The 20,030-nt window shown below is 39.6% G+C and overlaps 1 protein-coding gene across 3 annotated transcripts in view; it reads left to right on the forward strand.

Annotated features, from left to right (window-relative positions):
* ARHGAP10 (Rho GTPase activating protein 10) overlaps positions 1 to 20,030 on the forward strand; it is a 145,454-nt gene that overhangs the window by 118,410 nt on the left and 7,014 nt on the right. For 2 of the 3 annotated variants that reach the window (XM_044430789.1, XM_044430790.1), the window contains exons 20-22: positions 5,080 to 5,239; positions 11,058 to 11,192; positions 12,576 to 12,658. In XM_044430789.1, the coding sequence (XP_044286724.1) occupies positions 5,080 to 5,239; positions 11,058 to 11,192; positions 12,576 to 12,658 (378 nt within the window). The remainder of the gene's footprint in view (positions 1 to 5,079; positions 5,240 to 11,057; positions 11,193 to 12,575; positions 12,659 to 20,030) is intronic. The other variant, XM_044430791.1, reaches the window with a different exon arrangement.

Below are 20,030 nucleotides of genomic sequence, written 5' to 3' on the forward strand. Positions count from 1 at the left end.
CTTCTTTGAATAATTCTTTCCCAAGTCATGTGGCATACTGAACCCTTAATGCGTAACCACAGAGGATTATGTATGGATTGTTCACTGTCTCTTTTACATTTTTAGCTATAGCTTATCTTAAGAAATTTCTGTTGCTATTCAGCTTTCTGTGGCCGCAGCTTTGCTGGAGTGAACATTGAATATTAAAAAAATTCTGGATGTGTACATGTCTGTAGTGTTTCAAAAAAGAGGATATGCTCTCTTATTTAAGCAGCAAGTTGAAATAAAAGCTATTGGATGTACACTATTACCAAAAATTAATATATCTATTATTTTTTCACAATGAGATGTGTGTTCAGTAGTTCATTCTTCAGTAATTCAATTTCTTGCCTTCTATCTCTCTGCACATGTGAATGTATGTTTTTCCTAATTCATAGAGCTTCTCCTTGTCACTTTAATCTTGACATAGCATGGCATCCTTCTGCTTGCTGTGCTTTTATCTGATTTCTTTTTATATGGTAACCCTTGGATCTATCATATCTTGGCATTTTAATTATGAGGTCTAAATTAACACCCTGACACACTATCTGTGACTCTGCTGTGAACTGTTTTCCACAGCTTGATGAGATTGTGATTTCTTGATCCTTTTATTTTTAGCTGCCACAATGAGAGGTTCATATAGGAGGCTGCACATCTGTAGGTTGTTCTTTTTATTTGAAGATCCTTGAAGTGGCTATATATTCTTCTAGCAAACCCAAGGCCTACCCTGAGGGGTGAATGATGATCTATTGTACTGTAGAACAGAAGCTCCTGGTGAGAGCCTGCTTTGAAATAAAACAAGGCTGACACTTTAAGAGAAGAGGCTAGTGGATGGTGAGGCTTTTAACTAGAACTGGCAATATCTGCAGAAACCCAACTTTCCCCCTTGTTTTTGTAAATCAAGTTCAAGACAATGATGGAAGGGGAGTTCTTACCCCCCCCCATTTTATGCTGATATACTTTCCATCAGAAAGGGCTTAAAAAAGAAAGCATTGAGTTTCTAATTCTTTTTTTTTTTTCAAACTGCCCCATTGATAAGGAGATTTGGGCATGAAAACAGGGGAGAGGAAAGCTTAAATTCCTCTTCCTCCCTTGCAAGTTTCCATGGTTCCACTTTGAAACAGAAGTCAATCAATCATGCATACACTGTACTCACTCAACTCACAAGGGGATGAAACCAGTTTCTGTCAAAATAAGTGCCAAGTTGAAAAAGGGATGGTGTGGGTTAAGGGCAGATGAGGTTTTGGATGCTCTCTGTGGCAAGCCATGCACAAGCCATTATGCTGGATTCACATCTCATGACAAGCCACTCTGAAAACAAGCCACCCAACTGCAAGCCATGGCTTCTCAGGGTTGTTTGTGCATGGTTAATAACCCACACTTAAGCTATTGTGCCAGATGCAGAAAACATGACAAGCTCTACTCAGAAACAAACAAGGGAAACAGCACATGTTGTGTGAACCAAGTTATTGATAGGAATGTTCTTTGAAATTCAGGTAGCTCAGTGACACTTTTTTCCTTCACTAAATGTCTTTTCCAAGATGGTTAGTTTTATCAGTTAATTTGGGAAAGAATACTGGACTCCCCACTCTTCTTATCCTTCCCAGACAATCCTATACATTGGGACCCATCTTTATTTAATCTCTTCTTATATACCAGAACCCAGGGCTTCTTTTCTGATCAGGCTCCCCAGCGAGCTACGGAAAGAACCTATTACCTTATAAAGATAAGGTGTAGTCCTGCTTCCAGTACCCTCTTTTCTTCCTACAGTGGTTTCAAATTTTCATATTAATCAAGCCATTACACTGCCTTCCTTCTTTGCATCTCCTTCTACACTGTTGGAATCAACTCTGCACACCTTGAAGGTCTGAGGAACCCTAGCATTCTAGCATTCATGAACCAAAGCAGTTTGCCATTGGTGGAACTTGTTCCTCTACCATAGTGTCTAAAACAAGGTCTCCCAGTATCCTGTCAGAGATTTGCATCCTGGCTGGTACAAATGATCTCCTTGGAGTATCAAACTGACTTACAGCTTGTGGAACTACTGGAAGCTCACTGCACCCAGGCAATGGCAATGTCGTCATCTTCTTATGCTGGAACTCCCCTACAGGAATTATATAAGGCATCTACCTAGTCAACCTCATTTACATCAATTGCAAGAGTAGGGTGCTCCTTTGGCAGAGAGGTCCTTTCTTCAGTTTTTCAGTAACTCTACTGTCCCTCCTCTGGTAGGGAGGTTCATTAGTTGCCCATGTGTGTGATGTATAGAGACCACAAAGAAGAAAGGCAGGTTACTTACCTGTAACTGTTCTTTGTGGCTCTCTGGACATTCACACCATCCCTCTCACTATTCCCATTTGGTGTTATTCCAAAAATGCTACCATACCATTCTGGTTGTAGTCAGCCTCTTCTTGTATCAGGGTTGGGTTGATCTTCCCTCTATACCCAAAGCCACAAAGTCAATTGGGAACTGAGGGAATAGCTAGGAACCCTCTATAATAGCAACTATGATGGAGAAGGGGATCTCAGTAACACAGATATCCCAGAGAAAGACCCTTGTAGGTGTGCAACCCTTATGTATGAATGAATACAAAGTTGACCACTCCTAAGAGGACAGTTACAGATAAGAAACCTGCCATTACTTGATCTGACTTATATCATCATAGTGCTTGTGCTAGAAGGTTTTTGAATAATCATTATATAGCTGCAGTTTGTCAGTTGTGCAGGAAGCAGCATGCTTTACCCCACTTTATAGATTGTGCTCCCACACATTCTGCCTTGCAAGGTCTAGATGATAAGACTAGCTGTATCAATGGTTTGAATATTCAAATTGGCTGCCCACATGTGCCAACACAGGATGCAGCCCACCATGGCTTGTTTAATTGGAAACTGGCCCATTCAGTTCGCCTGACATAGTGCCACCTGAGTGACACCCAGATGCTTTCTGGCAGCACCTTTACTGAAAGTTGCCAGTGGAAATATTTTCAATGTTTATCTGTTTTTGTTAACATTCCTCTCTAGTCCTGAATTGCAACCTGTGCTCATATTGATTAATTGAGCTGAATAGTAGAAAGACCAGAATTAAAACACACCTCCTATGACATTTTCTTCTGTAGGATTTCAGGGGAGGGGTTGGAGAGAGAGCAACTCATCTTTTGATGCTTGCTGCTGTTATGATACAACAGTGCAGCTTCACAGTTTAAATTAATTTGCTTTGATTTGTATTGACACTGTAACCTAATTTGTTTCTCTTGCTTTGCAATCTAATTCCTGTTGACCTTTTTGAAGTGGGTTTTGTTCTTGCCAACATAACGTGACTTAATAAAGAGGCCCACATCTCATACCCTTTGACTTCTAAAAGCTGGTCCAGAAATCTCAGTGTAACCATTCTGAAATTTCCTCACTGTTCCAATATATATTACATAAATGCATATTCAGACAACTACAGCTGTTAATCTTTTGCAATTGGAAAATACACTTAATTAAAAAAAATATATAAGTTTTTCACAAATTCACATTGCTGTAATTATTGTATGCTTCTTTAATGAAAATTAGGAGATTAGTAAAAAGTTTCTTTTTTCCCTGTCAGAGCCAATACCATGTGTCATCTTGGCTGTTGTCAGTCAGGCCACAAATTATATACATATGTACTCAGAGGCCTGTTAAGCTAAGGCTGACTTATAGGTATAGGATTGCAGTTCTACTCATGTATCCCATCTATACTTTCAATCAGTTCAACAGGGCTAGTTCAACATTGTAATGAGGATGGAGATGTGGAACTAAACATGTATTGGAAGTGTGTCTGAAAGCCTGCTTCCTTTTGTGGGGCTTGCTTCCTAGAATGGGGTTTTGTTCATTAATTAACTTGGGCCCTGTCTATTGCAAACAGTAGGTGGCCAATTTGGTTAAGGGGGATTTCTCTTCACCCTTTTCCTCTCTGGAGCACTGTAGCTCCCCCAAAGTTCCTGAACAGTATAATATGGGCACAGATGCTGATGGGTGAGACAAGAGAGCATTTCACAACCATACAGAGGACCCTTGAGTGGAGCTTCATTCCACTCATGATGGGTGGCTCCACCTGGTTCTCTTTTCCAGCAGCCCCCTGTTCAGGATGGTCGCACAATTCTACATAGAGGCTTGGTTGGGAAATGGGGCATGGAAAGAGAAGGAGAGGACAGGAACATCCCCTTGCACAATGTTCCTTGTAGTAATTAGTATTTAAGCCTTTGTTTCCAGGTGTGTTTCCCAGAGTGAGAAAAGAAACTTGTGCTGTCATTTGCATATGAATTTTAGATATTAATATTAATCTCAGTGCTGGAAAAATAACAAGTGGCTCCCAAAGATTAGTGTATTGCTTTTAGATCTCCTAGAATATCTTTTTCATTGTGACGTGTGCCTGCGAATTAGAGGTGGGAATATTACGCAGTCTTAATTTACTAGAATTGCTCTTGTCATGTCATGTTGTGCAAATGTGAACTACAGGCAGCATCTAAAATCATCAGTTCAATGTACTGAATGCACAGAAACAAGTTAGTAGGTCTAATGTTCCATCATTCATATCAGAAACTAATAAACTTTTCCTAAGTTTTGCACATCTTGCTTCTACAAGCTAACTTAGATTAGCAGGTATTCTAGGATGATATTTTCAGTTCAGATTTTTTTACCAGTGTCTAAACAATAACAAAATCATTGTTGTCCTTGGATACTAAGAAGGCTGGTGCAAAGAGTATATTGGGAAAAGAAATTTCTGAACAAAATGACAATCCCCTTGGTTATAATTATCTCCAAACATCAGCTTGCTTGAGTTAATTTAGTGTGATCAGTCACTGTGCTGACACAAGCATTTAAGGAACATGCATATGTGATACCGTTCTGATATTTGCATGATGATTTGGATATTAAATACACATCTTAGTAGTCAGGTTACAGCCAATGACTTACAAATATTGTGAACAGTGCAAATATTGTACGGTTACAGTGCAAATTTTCTGTGCAGTATTTTTCGTATAATAAATGCTACATTTTAGTGTTTTATTGCTATAAAACATGTTTCTTCTTCAGGTGACAGTCTTAGCCCTACCAAAGAATGCACACCCACTGGTAGCATGGATTCCCTATCTTCTCAGTCTCCTACAACTGCTGTCCCCAGCAGTCCTCCAGACATGCAGAAAAATCATCTTATAACTGACAGTGGAGACCCAGCAGACTCAGCAGCCAGTCTGTAAGTAACATCATTTCTGTTTGAAGGCAGTCTGCTATAATCTCCTCAGGTACAATGGTATTCACAAATACCTAAAATAAAATAAAGTAAAGTAAAATAAAATAAAATAAAATAAAATAAAATGACACCATTTTAAAAGTAGATTTTTTGTTTCTAATGAAAATCTTAAAACTAACAGAAGCATGAAAGAGTGTAGCTTAATTATATCTGATTATTAAAGCCAATACTACAAAACTAGCTCTTGATTTCTTAGTGTCTCTTAGTGTATTTTAAAGTACAGAAACCTTATTTCAGATTATTTTAGTGGAACTGATTCTTATAAATTTAGATTCATGCAGAGCTGAAAATATAAGCAGCCTACAGTATCTAATTATACTGGACTATTTTACTGGATGATAACTAACATGCTTACATCTTAACATGCATGATCCCCTTACAGATCAAAAGTTCTCTGTTTCACTCATACACCCTTCCTGGATAAGCTGCACATGCAATTAGCCATCTGGGCGATTTCTCATTGAATTATGTGCACACATATACACACCACGGGTTTCTAAAGTTTTGATTCCTGCTTAACCCACAAGCTTTGATTGGAGTTCTGGTCTGCTGTCCTTTTCCTGTCCTTACTCTCCATAATTTTGCTTTAGTGTCAAATTAGCTCTTAGTATTTTAGAATGTATAAGTAAATGCAAGGTTTTCTTCTTCTTTTTGGTGGGGGAGTTATAATAAACCTAAAGTTTTTATAATGGAAAGTCATGCATGTGGTGCAATGTCTTTCTCCCCCTCCCCCCAAGTAATATTAAATGTAAAAGTTCAGCCTGCTGTGCAGTCATTCAGTAAAGAGAAATGTGGAATCACAGTGGCAGTCACAGTAGAAGATTGAAGACTGGTACAGTTGCAACAGTGTTTCTGTGCTCTGTAGCCCAGGGAAACATTCTATTCTGGGTTGAAGCTTTTGTAGAAAGTGAATCATACTAAGCCTTTTTTAAACAAGTGAATCTTTTGCTGCTGTTCAAAGCACCCAGAAGGAAGCCTGTATAACTGATGGCTTATTAAAAAGTTACTCTGTTAGCGTTTGCTCTTTCTTGTGTTAGGATAAAGACCTCACCTGATCAGAATCAGATTTGTCCAGTTTTAATGCTTCTAAAATTGCTAAATGCATTCTGGAGAGCCTGCAGTCACTGTATGAAGATCTAGTCGTACAGTACAAAGTTCTTCTGCACCAGTGTTTGAAATAGCAGTTAGTGGCAAGTTCAGACAAGGCAAAACAGATGTGTGCATGTGAATTCAATTTCCCACATAGAAGAGATGTCCACACGTCAGGTTGTTGTGTGATACACAGCATGGAAAAATTACTTAGTCTTTTGAACAAACTTGTGCATTGTTTCTTAAAATTATAAAAGCTGTGAAGATGGTGTGCTATCCAAATTGAGAACTGTTAAAAAGCTAAATGACACATACAGTTAGAAGGAAAGCAACCTGAAGAAAGATGGCTGTGATCTCTATCATGTGGCTACACCCAACACATATGGGCTTAGCAAGATGCTTTAGGGATTGAATCTGTACTGAAACATACTTGAATGGAGAGAGTAGCAGAAATTAGGCAGTACTTGGGGCAGAGATAGGTATGAGTTACTGGTTAATAGTTTTGTGAGGTACTGTATATATTTCACAACCCTGTTGTTATGTCAGTTTCCTTGCTGGTCTGTTGTTCAGTTATTGAAACTGACATTTCTATGGATGTCCCACATGTTGTAGGCTAACTTGCCTGCCTGTCATATCCTGTTCCTAGGAACAAAGTCTTCCTTTCATTAAAGTGAAGAATCTTAAAGCATTGTTATCATGCTGTGTCTCAAACTTCCACAGATGCAGAATCCTAACAAGATATTTAGGGATGCAGTTTCTTCCTGCTCCTATTTGCATCCAGTACAATACATTCACATGCGTAATAGAATAGGCAAAAACTCTCCTGGCATGTACAGTACTGAATCACATATTGTATCTAAAGTATATTATGACTTTTTTGTAGTAAAATGTTTAAATCACGTGAGATTCTGTGCCTGTTGTGTGCTTTCCTTTTGAAAAGAGACCTATGACAGTTGTATGAAATAAGATTTTTCTGAAAAGTTTGTGTAGATTTTTTTTCATGGCCTCTCTTTGTTGCTTTCTTTGCTCACTGATGTTTGTGCTGAAATGATTCTCTTCAACAGAATAGCCTTAGGAACAATTCAGATAAAAATGCAATAATGTTTTTTTTTTCAGAAGTTGGTTTCCAAATAACTGTAAAGATCTCTAGCTTATTTGCTGAAAGGTTTGCAGTCTTCCTGTCCCCTATTTCAAAACTTGAACTATACAAGCAAATAAGTTTTCTTGTCAAGGAGAAATGATTGATAGGTTACTTTTCTCCACTTTTGCAAGCATTATTATTGCATCTGTTTCAGCTTCTTTCCACGTTCATCCAAAATTGTCAAAAATTTCATAAAAGCTATCACATTTCAATTTCAGTATTTCTAGATACTCTTAAACTAATTCTTGATAATCAAAGGATTTCTTGTTTCAGGGATCTGTTTTGCCATCACATGAGCCAAACTTATATGTAGCAAGGCTTTCCTTAAAATTCAGCATTCATTTATCGCTGAACCACTTTTGCTTAAAAATGGGAATGGGAATTAAATTTCAAGAGAGTTAAAGAATTACAAAGAACCCACATGGAGGTGTGACAGGAAGAATAATTTCTAGCTGTTACCACAAACATTTCACACTTCCTTCAAAAATACTTTTTTTAGCTGTATTGGAGACCACACACTCTTTAAATATATCCACAAGATCTATCTGGCCAGAGAAGTGCACTGTTCTTCTTCGTGGTCTCTGTGCATCACATATATGGGCTTTGTACCTGCTCAGAGCCTAGTGTCAGGAAGCTTCTATAGCTAAGTGTTTGACCAGGCATGAGCCCCTCCCTCCCTTTTCCAGGAGTGCATGGGAGGGATCCTACCTATTTCCTCTGTTCCTTTTTGACTGCCAGCAAACCTAGATTGGGAAGTGCTTCTTTCTCCTCAACCTTGAATATTCTAGCATGTTTTACTTACTCCTCTCCAGTCCTCTAAATCATTTAAATCTTTGTTTTCTTCACCCCCCCCATATATATAAATCTACAACAATATGTATTTCTACCCATTTTTCTCTCTACCTCATCATGTTCCCCTACTGAAATGCCTTTTTTTTTCTTTTTTCCAACTTCCTTATCTTCCACAATGGTGTTGGTGGCACTGTTCCAAAAATGCATCCACTGTGACAGTAGACACCCTCCAGTTGGACAGTCACTCTCTGCCTACATGAGGGACGTGCCATGGCTTGCCAGACTCCTCCAACTATACCTTGGGACCTCCCTTCAGCTCCCAAGTGCACCACACCTGATTTCAAAGGACTGGGGCTAAGTCCTCCACCCTGACATAGGAACTCTGCATCTCAGAGTAGGCCATACTCCAGGGGCCTAGGGAGGTCAGGTCTATCCTTATTGCTGCTCTCAAGCTGTCCACAAGGATGTCCTACCTGACAAAATGGAATGCCTTTGCACACCAAGAGAACATACTACCACAAGACACCACGGACGAGCACATCCTCTACTTCCTGCAGTCATTCATGTAAAGGATTTACACTTCCACCTGCCAGTATAGGGAGCTTCAATCTTCATATACCCTCCAGCTCACCAGTTTCTGTGGGTTGTTCATGCCTGTAAGGAGCCTCTTGGCTGTGCTGCAGGTCCTGACCGAGAAGCTCTTTGAGTCACTGGTTGTGACTGTCCTCTGCCTACTCTCTTGGAATGTTGCTTTCCTAGGGGCCATCATATTGGCCAGGTGTTCCAGCAATCCCCTCTACCCTACCTTCCACAGAGACAAAGCAGTACTCTGGCCAGAGCCAGCCTTCCTCCCCAGGGTCATGTCAGTTTCATCTCAACCAAGAAATCATCCTCTCTCTACTCAAAGACTAGTCCACTGGGTTGCAAACACTATATTTCTGGCTTATGAAATAGCTGACCTTCTAGTCATGGTCCCACCAAGGGCACACTCAGCTCAAGCAGTGGCCACAGCCACTGCCCTACTCTCTGGGATTTCCCTGCATGAGATCTGCAGAGTTGCCACATAGAACATGCTCTCATTGTTTGTTGGGTACTATGACTAGATGTCCATACAAAAGCCAACTGCTCCATCAACAGTGTAGGCCTCTCCTCTGATGATGACATCACCCCTCCAACCTTCTCGAAGTAAGCAGGCTAGTTGCCCATATGTATGATGCATAGAGACTGTAAAGAAGATAGGCAGGTTGCTTACCTTTAACTGCTGTTCTTTGAGTGGTCATCTGTGTGTTCACACAACCTCCCTACTGTTGTTGCTTTGACAATCACTCCCTTGCCTGCCCAGGGTGCACAGGGCCAGACCAGTTTGGTACAACACTCCCTCCTCAGTCCTGGGACCTATGACAATCCTGAAACAGGAAGGGCAGGACTCCCACCCAGTCAAACAGTTAGCTATAGAAGCTTCCTGAGTATAGACTCTGCACAGGCACAAAGCCCATATGTGTGAATGCACAGATGACCACTCAAAGAAAGGCAGTTACAGGCAAGCAACCTACCTATTTCTCTGCACCAGGGCTAATTTTCTCATAAAGTAAAGGAGGAATCACTGTCTTCGGCCCTTCTCAGGTTTTATTTTGCCTCTTGGAAAATCAGTTCCTAGGTAATATCCTATTTGTGCTATATCTGTTAGAAACCAGTTGATGATCGTACACATTATCATTTGCGATACTGAATATCTATGTCATTTGTGGACGCACATGTGCGTATATACATGCATGCACAGTTCTCTATAGTCCAAACTGAAACTACCAAGACTGCTTTTCCCTCTGGGATCTGGTAGTTTAGGATATAACATATGAGTTAAACTTTAAACAGAAAAAAAATCATGTTTTATTGGGGCACAAAAAGGAACAATAAAAAAAGGTTTTTTTCCTTTGTTCTCAACCTTTGAGGTGAGGGTAACTAAAAATCTTTTTAAATAAGCATACCTGGCAAAACCAATCCAAGAAAAGATCCTCCTTTCATCCTTTTACTTAAGACAAAGTCTACAGACTAGAACTTGGATAGCATCCCATCACTCTTATGCTTACAGTCTCTTTGCTCCCCCCACCGTAGAACTGTGTTGCAGATTTTCAGAAAGAGAAAGGAATCTCCCTCTCCCTCTACCCCTCTTCTGTGTGTGTGTGTGTGTGTGTGTGTGTGTGTGTGTGTGTGTGTGCGCGCGCGCGCGCGCCTCAGAGGCAAAATATCATGATGGACAATTAATCTGTACCTCTCAAGGGAAATATTAACTGGCATTCATGGCAATATAACAGTCTGTAAGTCCTTGTTAGCAAGCTGTTAGCAACTGTTTGATGTTCTCAGGTTATCATTAGAACACACTGTCTGCCAACCAACCCTGTTCTGTATAAACATCGGCATTTAACTCAGGCTCTTTATTTTGCTCTAAGAGCACTGTATGTTTCAAGCTTAGCAATAAAGCTAGCTCAGTAAAAAGTAAAGCATATTTGTCTGTATGGTCCAAAGCAGGATTTTTCCTTTATTAGGAGAGTTGTAATTGCAACCTCTTCATAGACGGTTGGCAACAGATTTTAAGAAACATGCTTCAAGGTCAAAACATATATAATGATGGGTCGCAAATTACGTTATTGACTTCTTGGATCTCAAAACATAAATTGATTACTAACAAAATTAGTAACAAAAGATAAAAATTAATTCTGTTTTGCAAATGTCTCCCTTCAGCTCTAGCGACATCCATTCATCAATGGTTTCTTGGATGAATGTGCAGTCAAATACAGCACTTACCACAGTCACATCAACATCACTATCTGTCCCCTTTCCATCTCCTGCCAGGGAGACTGAAAGGCAAGCTGGAAGGTAAAACTCTGCCATCAAGTTTTTTTCTTTTTCTTTTTTTCCATCCCTGAGTCTGACTCTCATGCTATAACAGCTGGTGTGGTGTACTGGTAAAGAGTGCAATAGTGGGAGATCTGGGTTCTGGTCCCCACTCAGCCATGGACAGGGTGATTTTGGGCCAGTCCCAGACTCTCAGCTGAACCTGCATCACAGGCTGTTGTTGTGAGAGGATGAGGGGAATTATGTAAGCTGCCTTGATTTCCTTGAAAGGAAAAAAGGAAGGATATAAATATAATAAATAAGAAAAGCAAAACTTTTTCTTCTTGTAAAGTGGTCTATACAGATATTAGGTAGCTTGCAGGCAAACATATTTCCTGTGCAGTGACTTTCACAGGTTGAGAAAGCTCTGGAGAGACTTACTGGAGAGAACAGTAATGCTAGGAAAAGTCAAGGGCCGAAGAAGACCAACTATGAGATTGACTGACTTCACAGAGAAAGCTGTAGCCATGAGTTTTTAAGAGCTGAATAGGGCTGCAGAGGACAGGGCATTTTGGAATTCAGTCATTTATAGGGCTGCAATAAATTGGAGACAATTTGCTTGCATGTAACACCAGTTAGCAACTTTCCGAGGCATAACAATAATTTTAACTTTCATGATAAAGTAGTATATTTAGGTTTGACTAGTGGTAGAGAGCAAGCAGGAAAAAAACTAGAGCTTCACTCTGAATTGCCCCATTATGCATCTTGATTGTTGCTCCTGTCACAATGATGCAGTGTAGATGGTATGGATGGGGTAATACCTTTAACCCATGCAAATCAGAATCTGCAGTTTGTGACATAATCATGCCATTCTGTGTTAGGCAAATCCTGTTTGTGGAATGATTACATTGTGCATTTCTCTAGGTAAAACCTTAATGCAGTGGTCAGGACTTTAATTTTGATAGCATACCTCTTCCCTTCTCTCCTGTTACTTTGGATACAAAAAAGTGCATCTGATCTACTTAAGTTGCATGAGATAATGAATACAGCAGAACTCCATTTTTCTAGTATTAAACAGTAAATGATGCAGTTTTATATATGCCTGTTAAGAATGGCTGAACTGAAAGAGGTGTGTTCAGATTTGTAATGACTTTAAATGAATAGACTTCCCCATTTCTTACACACACTTCAACTCCTGGTGCAAATTATTGCCTTATATAGTCTACATTTTTCAATCTGTTGTCAAAGAGTGGGGTGATAGATTTCTCATTACAAGGAAATACTGCTGTCCCCCTGCTCCATACCTGTATAGGTTGTGTAGACAGGATAGCCCTCCATTTTGGTTCAAAATTTAAGAAGTGATTCTGCAACTTTTAAAAACTTAACTTACAGAAATTTTTAATTTTGATTTTTCCATGTTGTCAGCAGAAAAGCAAGAGCAGTCTATCCATGTGAGGCAGAACATAGCTCTGAACTATCCTTTCAAACTGGGGCAATTTTTGAAGATGGTAAGTATTACAGCTTTTAAGAAGTCAAAAATAAAAGTACCCTTTTAAAAAGTACATGGGGCATACACAACACAAAAGTGGAGGTCCACAAAACAAATGTTGTAGTACATCCCTGGAATATGGTATGGTGGCATGTGTGTGTTATTTGAGCCTGTGGCTTAGGGTGGGGCAGGGGTGAAAAAAGTGAACATCAAACCCAAATTCCTACTCTAACTTCTTACTACATAATGTGAATATTCTAAGGTCTGTTGGCTTATGAGCATTTAAAAGTATAGTAATGGAGCCTGAGGCTTCTGCATGCAACAGACTTTTGCCTGTGATTGGTGCCTGAGGCAGTACATTAAGAAGTCTCACTTCATACCTATTATATTAATAGTTCTTTATACCACAAGGCTGTAGTTCTCACTAAGCCATGGGCACAGCCCCTTCCAACTTATAAGGAAATGAACTGCAATTGTTTTGTAATTTGCTTTAACAGAGCTGTATTTTTAAATGTTCCACACATGAGTGGGATGGTGTGACTTGGAGTCCTGCAACAGCAAGGGTTGGACCCAATGGCCTTCATGGGACCTTCCAGCTTTACTATTCTATGATTTTATGACTATACTGGATCTGAATTACAGCGGGAGTACTTCTTTTCACAGCTGCCTTTTCTGCATTTGGGAATACATACTCAGTCCCAGCTACATTGAAATTAATTTCTCCAAGAATTTCTGTGGGGAACATTTCTTTCCCTAGGAGTGGAACCTTGGTGTAAACCAGGGAGTTTCCTATCTGGACAGTAAGATGTTACTGTATTTTCTACATGTGTAGATATAACCTTCCATTCTCTTCCTTGCTCATTCTGTTCTTCTCATTGTTTTCTATCATCTAGCCATTTCTGCTACTTGATAACAGTGTGTTGAAGCCTCCCTGGTGCAGCTACATCTTCTTTACTGGCCACTGCCGGGCAGCCATTGTCATTCCCTCCTTCTGCTCCACCAGATACTTACTTTTCCATGCGACACAGTGTTACATGGGTGCTTGACATCCCCTTTCTTCATGGAACTACTTTTTTAACACAGAAAGTTAATTGAAAATGCAGTCCACATTTTAAAATCAATTTATTATTCAGGTAAATGTTGCAAGGACCCAAAATGGAGACCAGGCAAGCATAGTTAATTTTAAAGGCTTTGACTATATAATAAGGTTAAAACATTAAAAAAGACAGATATTCCAGAGAATACCAGTCTAAAATATATAAGACAAATTAAATGGAACCATGGAAAAGGCCAAATATACCTATAAGCAGTGGAAGTACTAGAATATGTACATGTTGCATTCAGAATGAAGATTATTTAAGGATGAAAGACAGCAAGCAATTATGATAGTAACTATTCTGCGGAGGAATTTGATTATAAATTATTTAGGTAAATAAAAAGAGAGCACAAGGAATAGAAATTAGATTTTACTAGCTGGGACTGTGGTAAGAGTGGAGATCATTGGCTGCATTTTGACATAAAACTAAGGTATAGCTAATTTTAACATTGTTGGGCATACCAAGATCAATAAGTTTGTTTCACTTAAAGTTGGTTTATTATCATTATCCTACCAACTCCTTTGCAATTGGCCTGAAGTTCTTTGCAGCACCCAAGGAATAGCAAGGTGTGATCAGAGCAGCAAGTTTTCTACTGGCTGGCTATGGAAACTGGTTGGGAAATACACTGTCTTTGAAAATTTTTGGCTGCTCTTGTCACAGCCTGAGTAAAAAGGAATTCTAGATACTATGAAGACTTGTTAGCACTCTTTGTTAATCCTTTCCCCCCAAGCCCCCTAAATAAAGTTTAGTCACTATTTCAATTAAGACACGCTTTATTTCTAGTACTGAAATTTTATTGGTGGACAAGAAGAGCAGGTATTACTAATAAATTGGGTCAATAGGATATAAAGAGTATATGTGGATTTTGTAGAAACACTCTTTAGCAGGAAGTGACTGTGGTCATGGGGAAGCTTTTAGATCCAACTGCAGTTGTATCTACTGAGTTGTTATAGCTTATGTGTTAGAGGTGTGGCTTTAATGACTGTCATTAGGTGTGGGGAGAAAGTGGCCAAGGTTGCTTAAAATACATTCCAATCCAAGGTATAGCAGGAGCATTTGGCCAAATCTGGGCTAGCTTGAGGTGTACAACCAAGCCAGAATTAAGGTAAACACATGTGACTTCATGCTGCATCCAAACCGGAACCTTGTTAAGAAAAAAGTCAAGTTGCTATAAGATCAGGGATTTAAAAGACAATAATGGCTAAAACATACAGAGGGGATAACTGAGTATTCAGAAGAATTAGTAGAATTGACAACAATAGAAGCTGAGCACAGTGTAATATGACCACTGTGATAAGCAACTAGAAGGCCAAATACAGGGCTCTGGTACATTCTGGCAAAAAGCTGGGACATTACTCATAATGGGGTAGCAAGATGAATTTTAAATTATTGATTTTATGGCATTGGTGTTTGTTTCTCTCCCATGCCAAGAGGTCTGTGCCTCAGGACCTTATAAAGGTAGAAGCTGCACAAAGGAAGATGTAATGTACAGTAAGACATATGCAACTACTATCCATTTAATTCTGTCCTTAAGCCACTGGTTGGAAGCTGCCACTTGCAGTGCAGCAGATTGCTTTACAAGTTAACTCTGCATTAACGGAAGGTAGAATCCTTACTTGATAGGTTATGACCTAGAATGCCTTTATTCAAAGCAGTTCCATAAATAGTTTATGCTTACTTGCCCTGTACTGGAAAGAGTAGTATGTTGCTCCTTATTTGAGTCTTGTCCTTAAGCATTGTGAAATGAGAAGAAGCCTAACAATTCCTTCAGTATGTTTGTGCATTGACTATTATTTGAACGCAGTGTATGCCAGTGTAAGCCAGTATCTAAATTCTCTTTATGCAGCCTGCAATTACATATCATGGAGTTTATATGTTTTCTGCCAAAAACTTCAGCCCTGGCTTTCATACTCCTCTTTTCTTTCTTGGTATCTTCTAGTACAGCCTTGCCCAACCTGGTGCCATGCAGATGTTTCAGATTCTATCAGCTTAGCCACTATGCCAGTGCTAGTGTTATAGTCCAAAATGCTAGGAGTTTACTAGATTGGAGTAGGTTTCTTTAAAGAGATGGCATTATTGTGCTTCACATTTCCTCATCCTTGCTTCAATTTATGGCCACTCTTTGTGCAGCTGGAGAGAGTGCCATGTCATATTTTTGGTGGTAACCACATATATTCTGTAATATCTAGTTCTGAACTTATAGCCAGAATTCCCCAAATTCCCCTTAAAAATAGCTTGGCTTGAAAAGATGAACTGCTGGAATTTGCACTAATTTGACGTGACTCTGATAGCAGAAATTGATGGCTTACTTGTGTCATTGCATTGTTGCCTGAAGGATTCCATTGTGGCAATGCAAAGCCATATGCTCCAAGAATATTTGCTACTGCTAATGGCAGTCAAATACTATTCTCATCTCCCAAGAAACCCTTCTGAACCACACTTTCCCCCATATCTCCTAGAAATCTCACCTCTAATTGACATTCTCCTCAGGGTTGTGGTGAGAATCAATCAGCATGGAGCCACACTAAGAGAAGAAAGGAGGGGTGACCAGATTAATATTGCAGATCTGAATTTTTCCATCCTTATCTTGGGAGAAAGCATCAAACTTTTCATATTTCTATTTTTGATTCATGATGAACCCCATAAAATTGTGCCTTTGAAAACAGTATTAGAAAAAAAAATGAAGTAATCAGTTAAATATGGCTCATGTCTCCTGTAGTGTTACCTTCTGCCATTACTGCATTATCCCAAGATGGGAAAGTTTCTTATGAACTTAATCTTTTCATCACCCCAGGCCTTGCAAAGCTTTCTTCTCATTTTTGAAGCAAGCTGAGACAGGTAAAGAACCCAAAAGAGAGCTATTTTTTTCCTGCATGAGCAGAGAAAAGGGGCACCGGTGTGGGGGTAGCGGCATGATTTAAAGCAGAAATATGCACCAAGCCTGTTTGAATGTGCAGACACATTTGGTAGAATACAATTGCTCTGGATCGTATTATTTTTAGCAGTTGAAAAAAGGAGGAGAAAAAACCCCAAGCTTCTCCCCACACCTCTTGTTCTCGCCTTTCTTTCCATACACTTGGCATGTATGTCTAAAACACACATGATGTATATGTCTCTTGTCAAAAGCTACCTTACAGGCAGATTGTGTCTGACTCAAGTGTGATAAAAGAGGAATTAGATAAATGTTTTGTCTCTTCAAAATAGTCTCTTAGAAGCAAGTTTAATTTAGTATATGGGTGGGGTTTCTAACCATGTCTGTGAAGAACCCTTCTAGTCGAATCAATGTAGAAAATAGTCTGAAGCATGTGGTTTGAAAACAGGAATTTCAGAGAACATTTTCAGGCATGTCATGTTTTGTGCCTGTTGCTGCAAAGAAGAATGGTAGGTAGAGTATGCTCCTTTTTAGGTTCTACGTGATAGAATGATACCTTATTCTTTTGCATTGATTCCTTATCACTAAAATCGCACAATAAACTTTTCAGAATTAGCAACCTCTACCTACAGTGCCTTCTGGACATACATGGTGCAAATCCAAACAAGCTATGCATACTGTTTGTCCCCAGGTTTTATGTATGAACATGGCAACATGGAAGCAGCCATGCAAAGGATACCTCCCATTCCTAGAGTGGTGTCCCTGGATAAAAGAAGGCAGATAACGTAACCCTTCTGAATCTCCAAAGCCCATCCTTGGAGTTGCTAGGACAATGCAGTGACAGATTAAGATGACCAGCATCCTTTCTGCATCATGTGTCACATCAGTGTTCAGCCCAGTGCCACTGAGGAAGTCTGAGGAGACTTTTCCTACTAACAGAAAGAGCTCTGTGTAGTCCTTTTATTCTTTCTGCTCAGGGTGTAAAAAGATCTCCTTCCTTGGGCCTACTTTGTGATGGTGGGAAGACAAGAATTGCTTATGTAAATTAAACTGAAGGTTGATCCAGCTGGAAGCTCTGCTAAAGGCTACCCTCTTTTGACATAAACATTTTGCTTTCATTGCTGTACCTACCACCACCTACCCTCTGTGGATTTTTATGACTCTTTTTGGAAGCTGTCCAAGCAGGTAACTGTACATTTGGAAGCATTCTCTAACTTTTTAAATTTTAGTTTCAATTCACCCAATAACAAAGGTTCTACAGGTAGATTTTAAAATGATACACTATACTACACTAATGTAAATTATATAGAAACTGCTACAAAATCTAAAATGCCTATGGAAAAAAAATGTTTTTTGCCTGCATGAACAAGCTAAGCTCACTGAGTGAGCCTCCTTGGGGATGGCATTCCATAAATGGGGTTCCACAACCAGAGTTGGGACTCTGTCTTGTGGCCACCTTCCTAATTACACTTGAAGGGACTACTTGAAAGAAGGCCTTCAAAGATAATTTACAGGTCTGAGTAGGTATATATGGTAAGGAGAGGTTTGTTTGTTTATTTATTTATTTGGATATTTCTAACCTGTCCAATACAAAACGTCTCTGGATGGCTTAGAGTAATAAATATCCAATAAATACAACAGAAATATAAAACTCCACTGACGATAAATAAAATCTGAATTAATTTTTAAAAACTTTAAAATATTGGGTAAATAAAAAGGTTCCTTTAAATGTTCTTTTTCCCAAGCTATTTGGGACTTTAAAAGTTAGTGCAAAAACTTTGACTCAAACAGGCTGAGAGCCAGTGCGCCGACAAAGCACCAGCATTGCCCATCCTAGTCAGCTCTGTTTTGAACAAACTTAAATTATACATAGTGTGAAGAACGTCTATCCTGAACCGTGCTGTCCCTCAATTTTATTACATGCACCTATTCTAGTGTTCTGAGGAAATATATAGCCTTTCTTACTCTTGGCCTCAACATTATCCTCCCTATGTATATTTTTCTAAACTTCAATCATTTTAGGGTTTTTCATAATTAAAATACCTTCATCAATGGGAAAGGTGCTTCTCCGTCGGTAGTTTTAAGTCGCCTTTCCACATTCCCTTTGTGTATGAGCTTCTGTAGAGTGATTCTAAATCATGTAGGACAAGGGAAGGCCACTTTGTTCTCGCAGTCACCAGTACAACCCTGGGTGCTCTTCTAGGTACCCCCAAGATGCCCTACTCCTTCCACCTTTTTTAAAAAGCTGAAGGTCATGCTGTAGGACCTTCCTTGTGGCTTGAGTCTTCTGATGTTAGCTTCACACTGAGGGAAGAATTATGTTTGCAGAGTAAGTTAAGAATTCCGTAGTGCCCTCATCAGTATTTCCAGCTTCATAACATACTTTTTAATATGTGGAAACATTGTATGAGTATTCTAAATGTAGCAGCACTAAAGATTTATATAACTTTTAATTCTTGATTATTTATTTCCATTCTCTTTCCTAACCTAACATTGCACTGACCTGTTAAATTGCTGCAAGCATACTGAGCAGCTCTGGGGAACTTTCTTTCATGGTTGCTCATTGATAGAACTCATGGTTGAAATACGGAACTGCTTCAAATTTCCAGTTGAAAGAGGATCAAATAGCAGGTGATATCAAAGGCCTGGGGAGGCTTGCCATTCAGAAAAGACAGTACTCTAGACAAAAAGGGACAAATAGTCGAATCTGTTCTATTAGTCAGATAGTCTAATCCATGGGTTCTCAAACTACGGCCCGCAGGATGGATCCGGCCCACAATGGCCATCCATCCGGCCCACGCCGCCGTTTGCTGCCCGCGCTTGCTGCGCAGGCGGGGAAGTGGTGGCTTGCTCGCTTGGAGATGGTCTCCAAGTGTGCAAGCCACTGCCATGTGGGCCCAATCTTCCTGAAGCTCTTTGCTTGGAATGTTAACATCTTGAATGATTTGGTACCACCTGCTTAATTTGGCTTCTGCATAATCATTCAATGATTTGGTATGATTTTGTATTTGGTACTCTGCGGTTGCAGCACGGGGAAGAGGGGAGGCGGTGGCTTGATTGATCGGAGATGGTCTCCGAGTGTGCAAGCCACTGCTGCGCTGGTCCTATCTTGCTGAAGCTCGTTGGTTGGAATGCTAACATCTTGAATGATTTGGCACCACCTGCATAATTTGGCTTCTGTGTTATTTTCCTATTGCTTCATTTTGGAATAGGCATTCATCCACTTATAGATCCTTTGCTGGTTTCTCTCCACTTGGAAAAACTTGATTCCTACCCTCAGTTCCCTTGTGTTCCTTAGGAACCTTAAGATGATTTATCCACTTATCACAGAGCCATTGATTGCTTTTGAAACTTTTGCTTGGAAAACTTTCTGATAATTCATTTTCTGGAGTGATAGTCATATTAGTCTGTTGCACAAAACA

Source organism: Varanus komodoensis, unplaced genomic scaffold (genome assembly GCF_004798865.1).
Source record: "Varanus komodoensis strain SLA01 unplaced genomic scaffold, ASM479886v1 scaffold21, whole genome shotgun sequence".
NCBI lineage: Eukaryota > Metazoa > Chordata > Lepidosauria > Squamata > Varanidae > Varanus > Varanus komodoensis.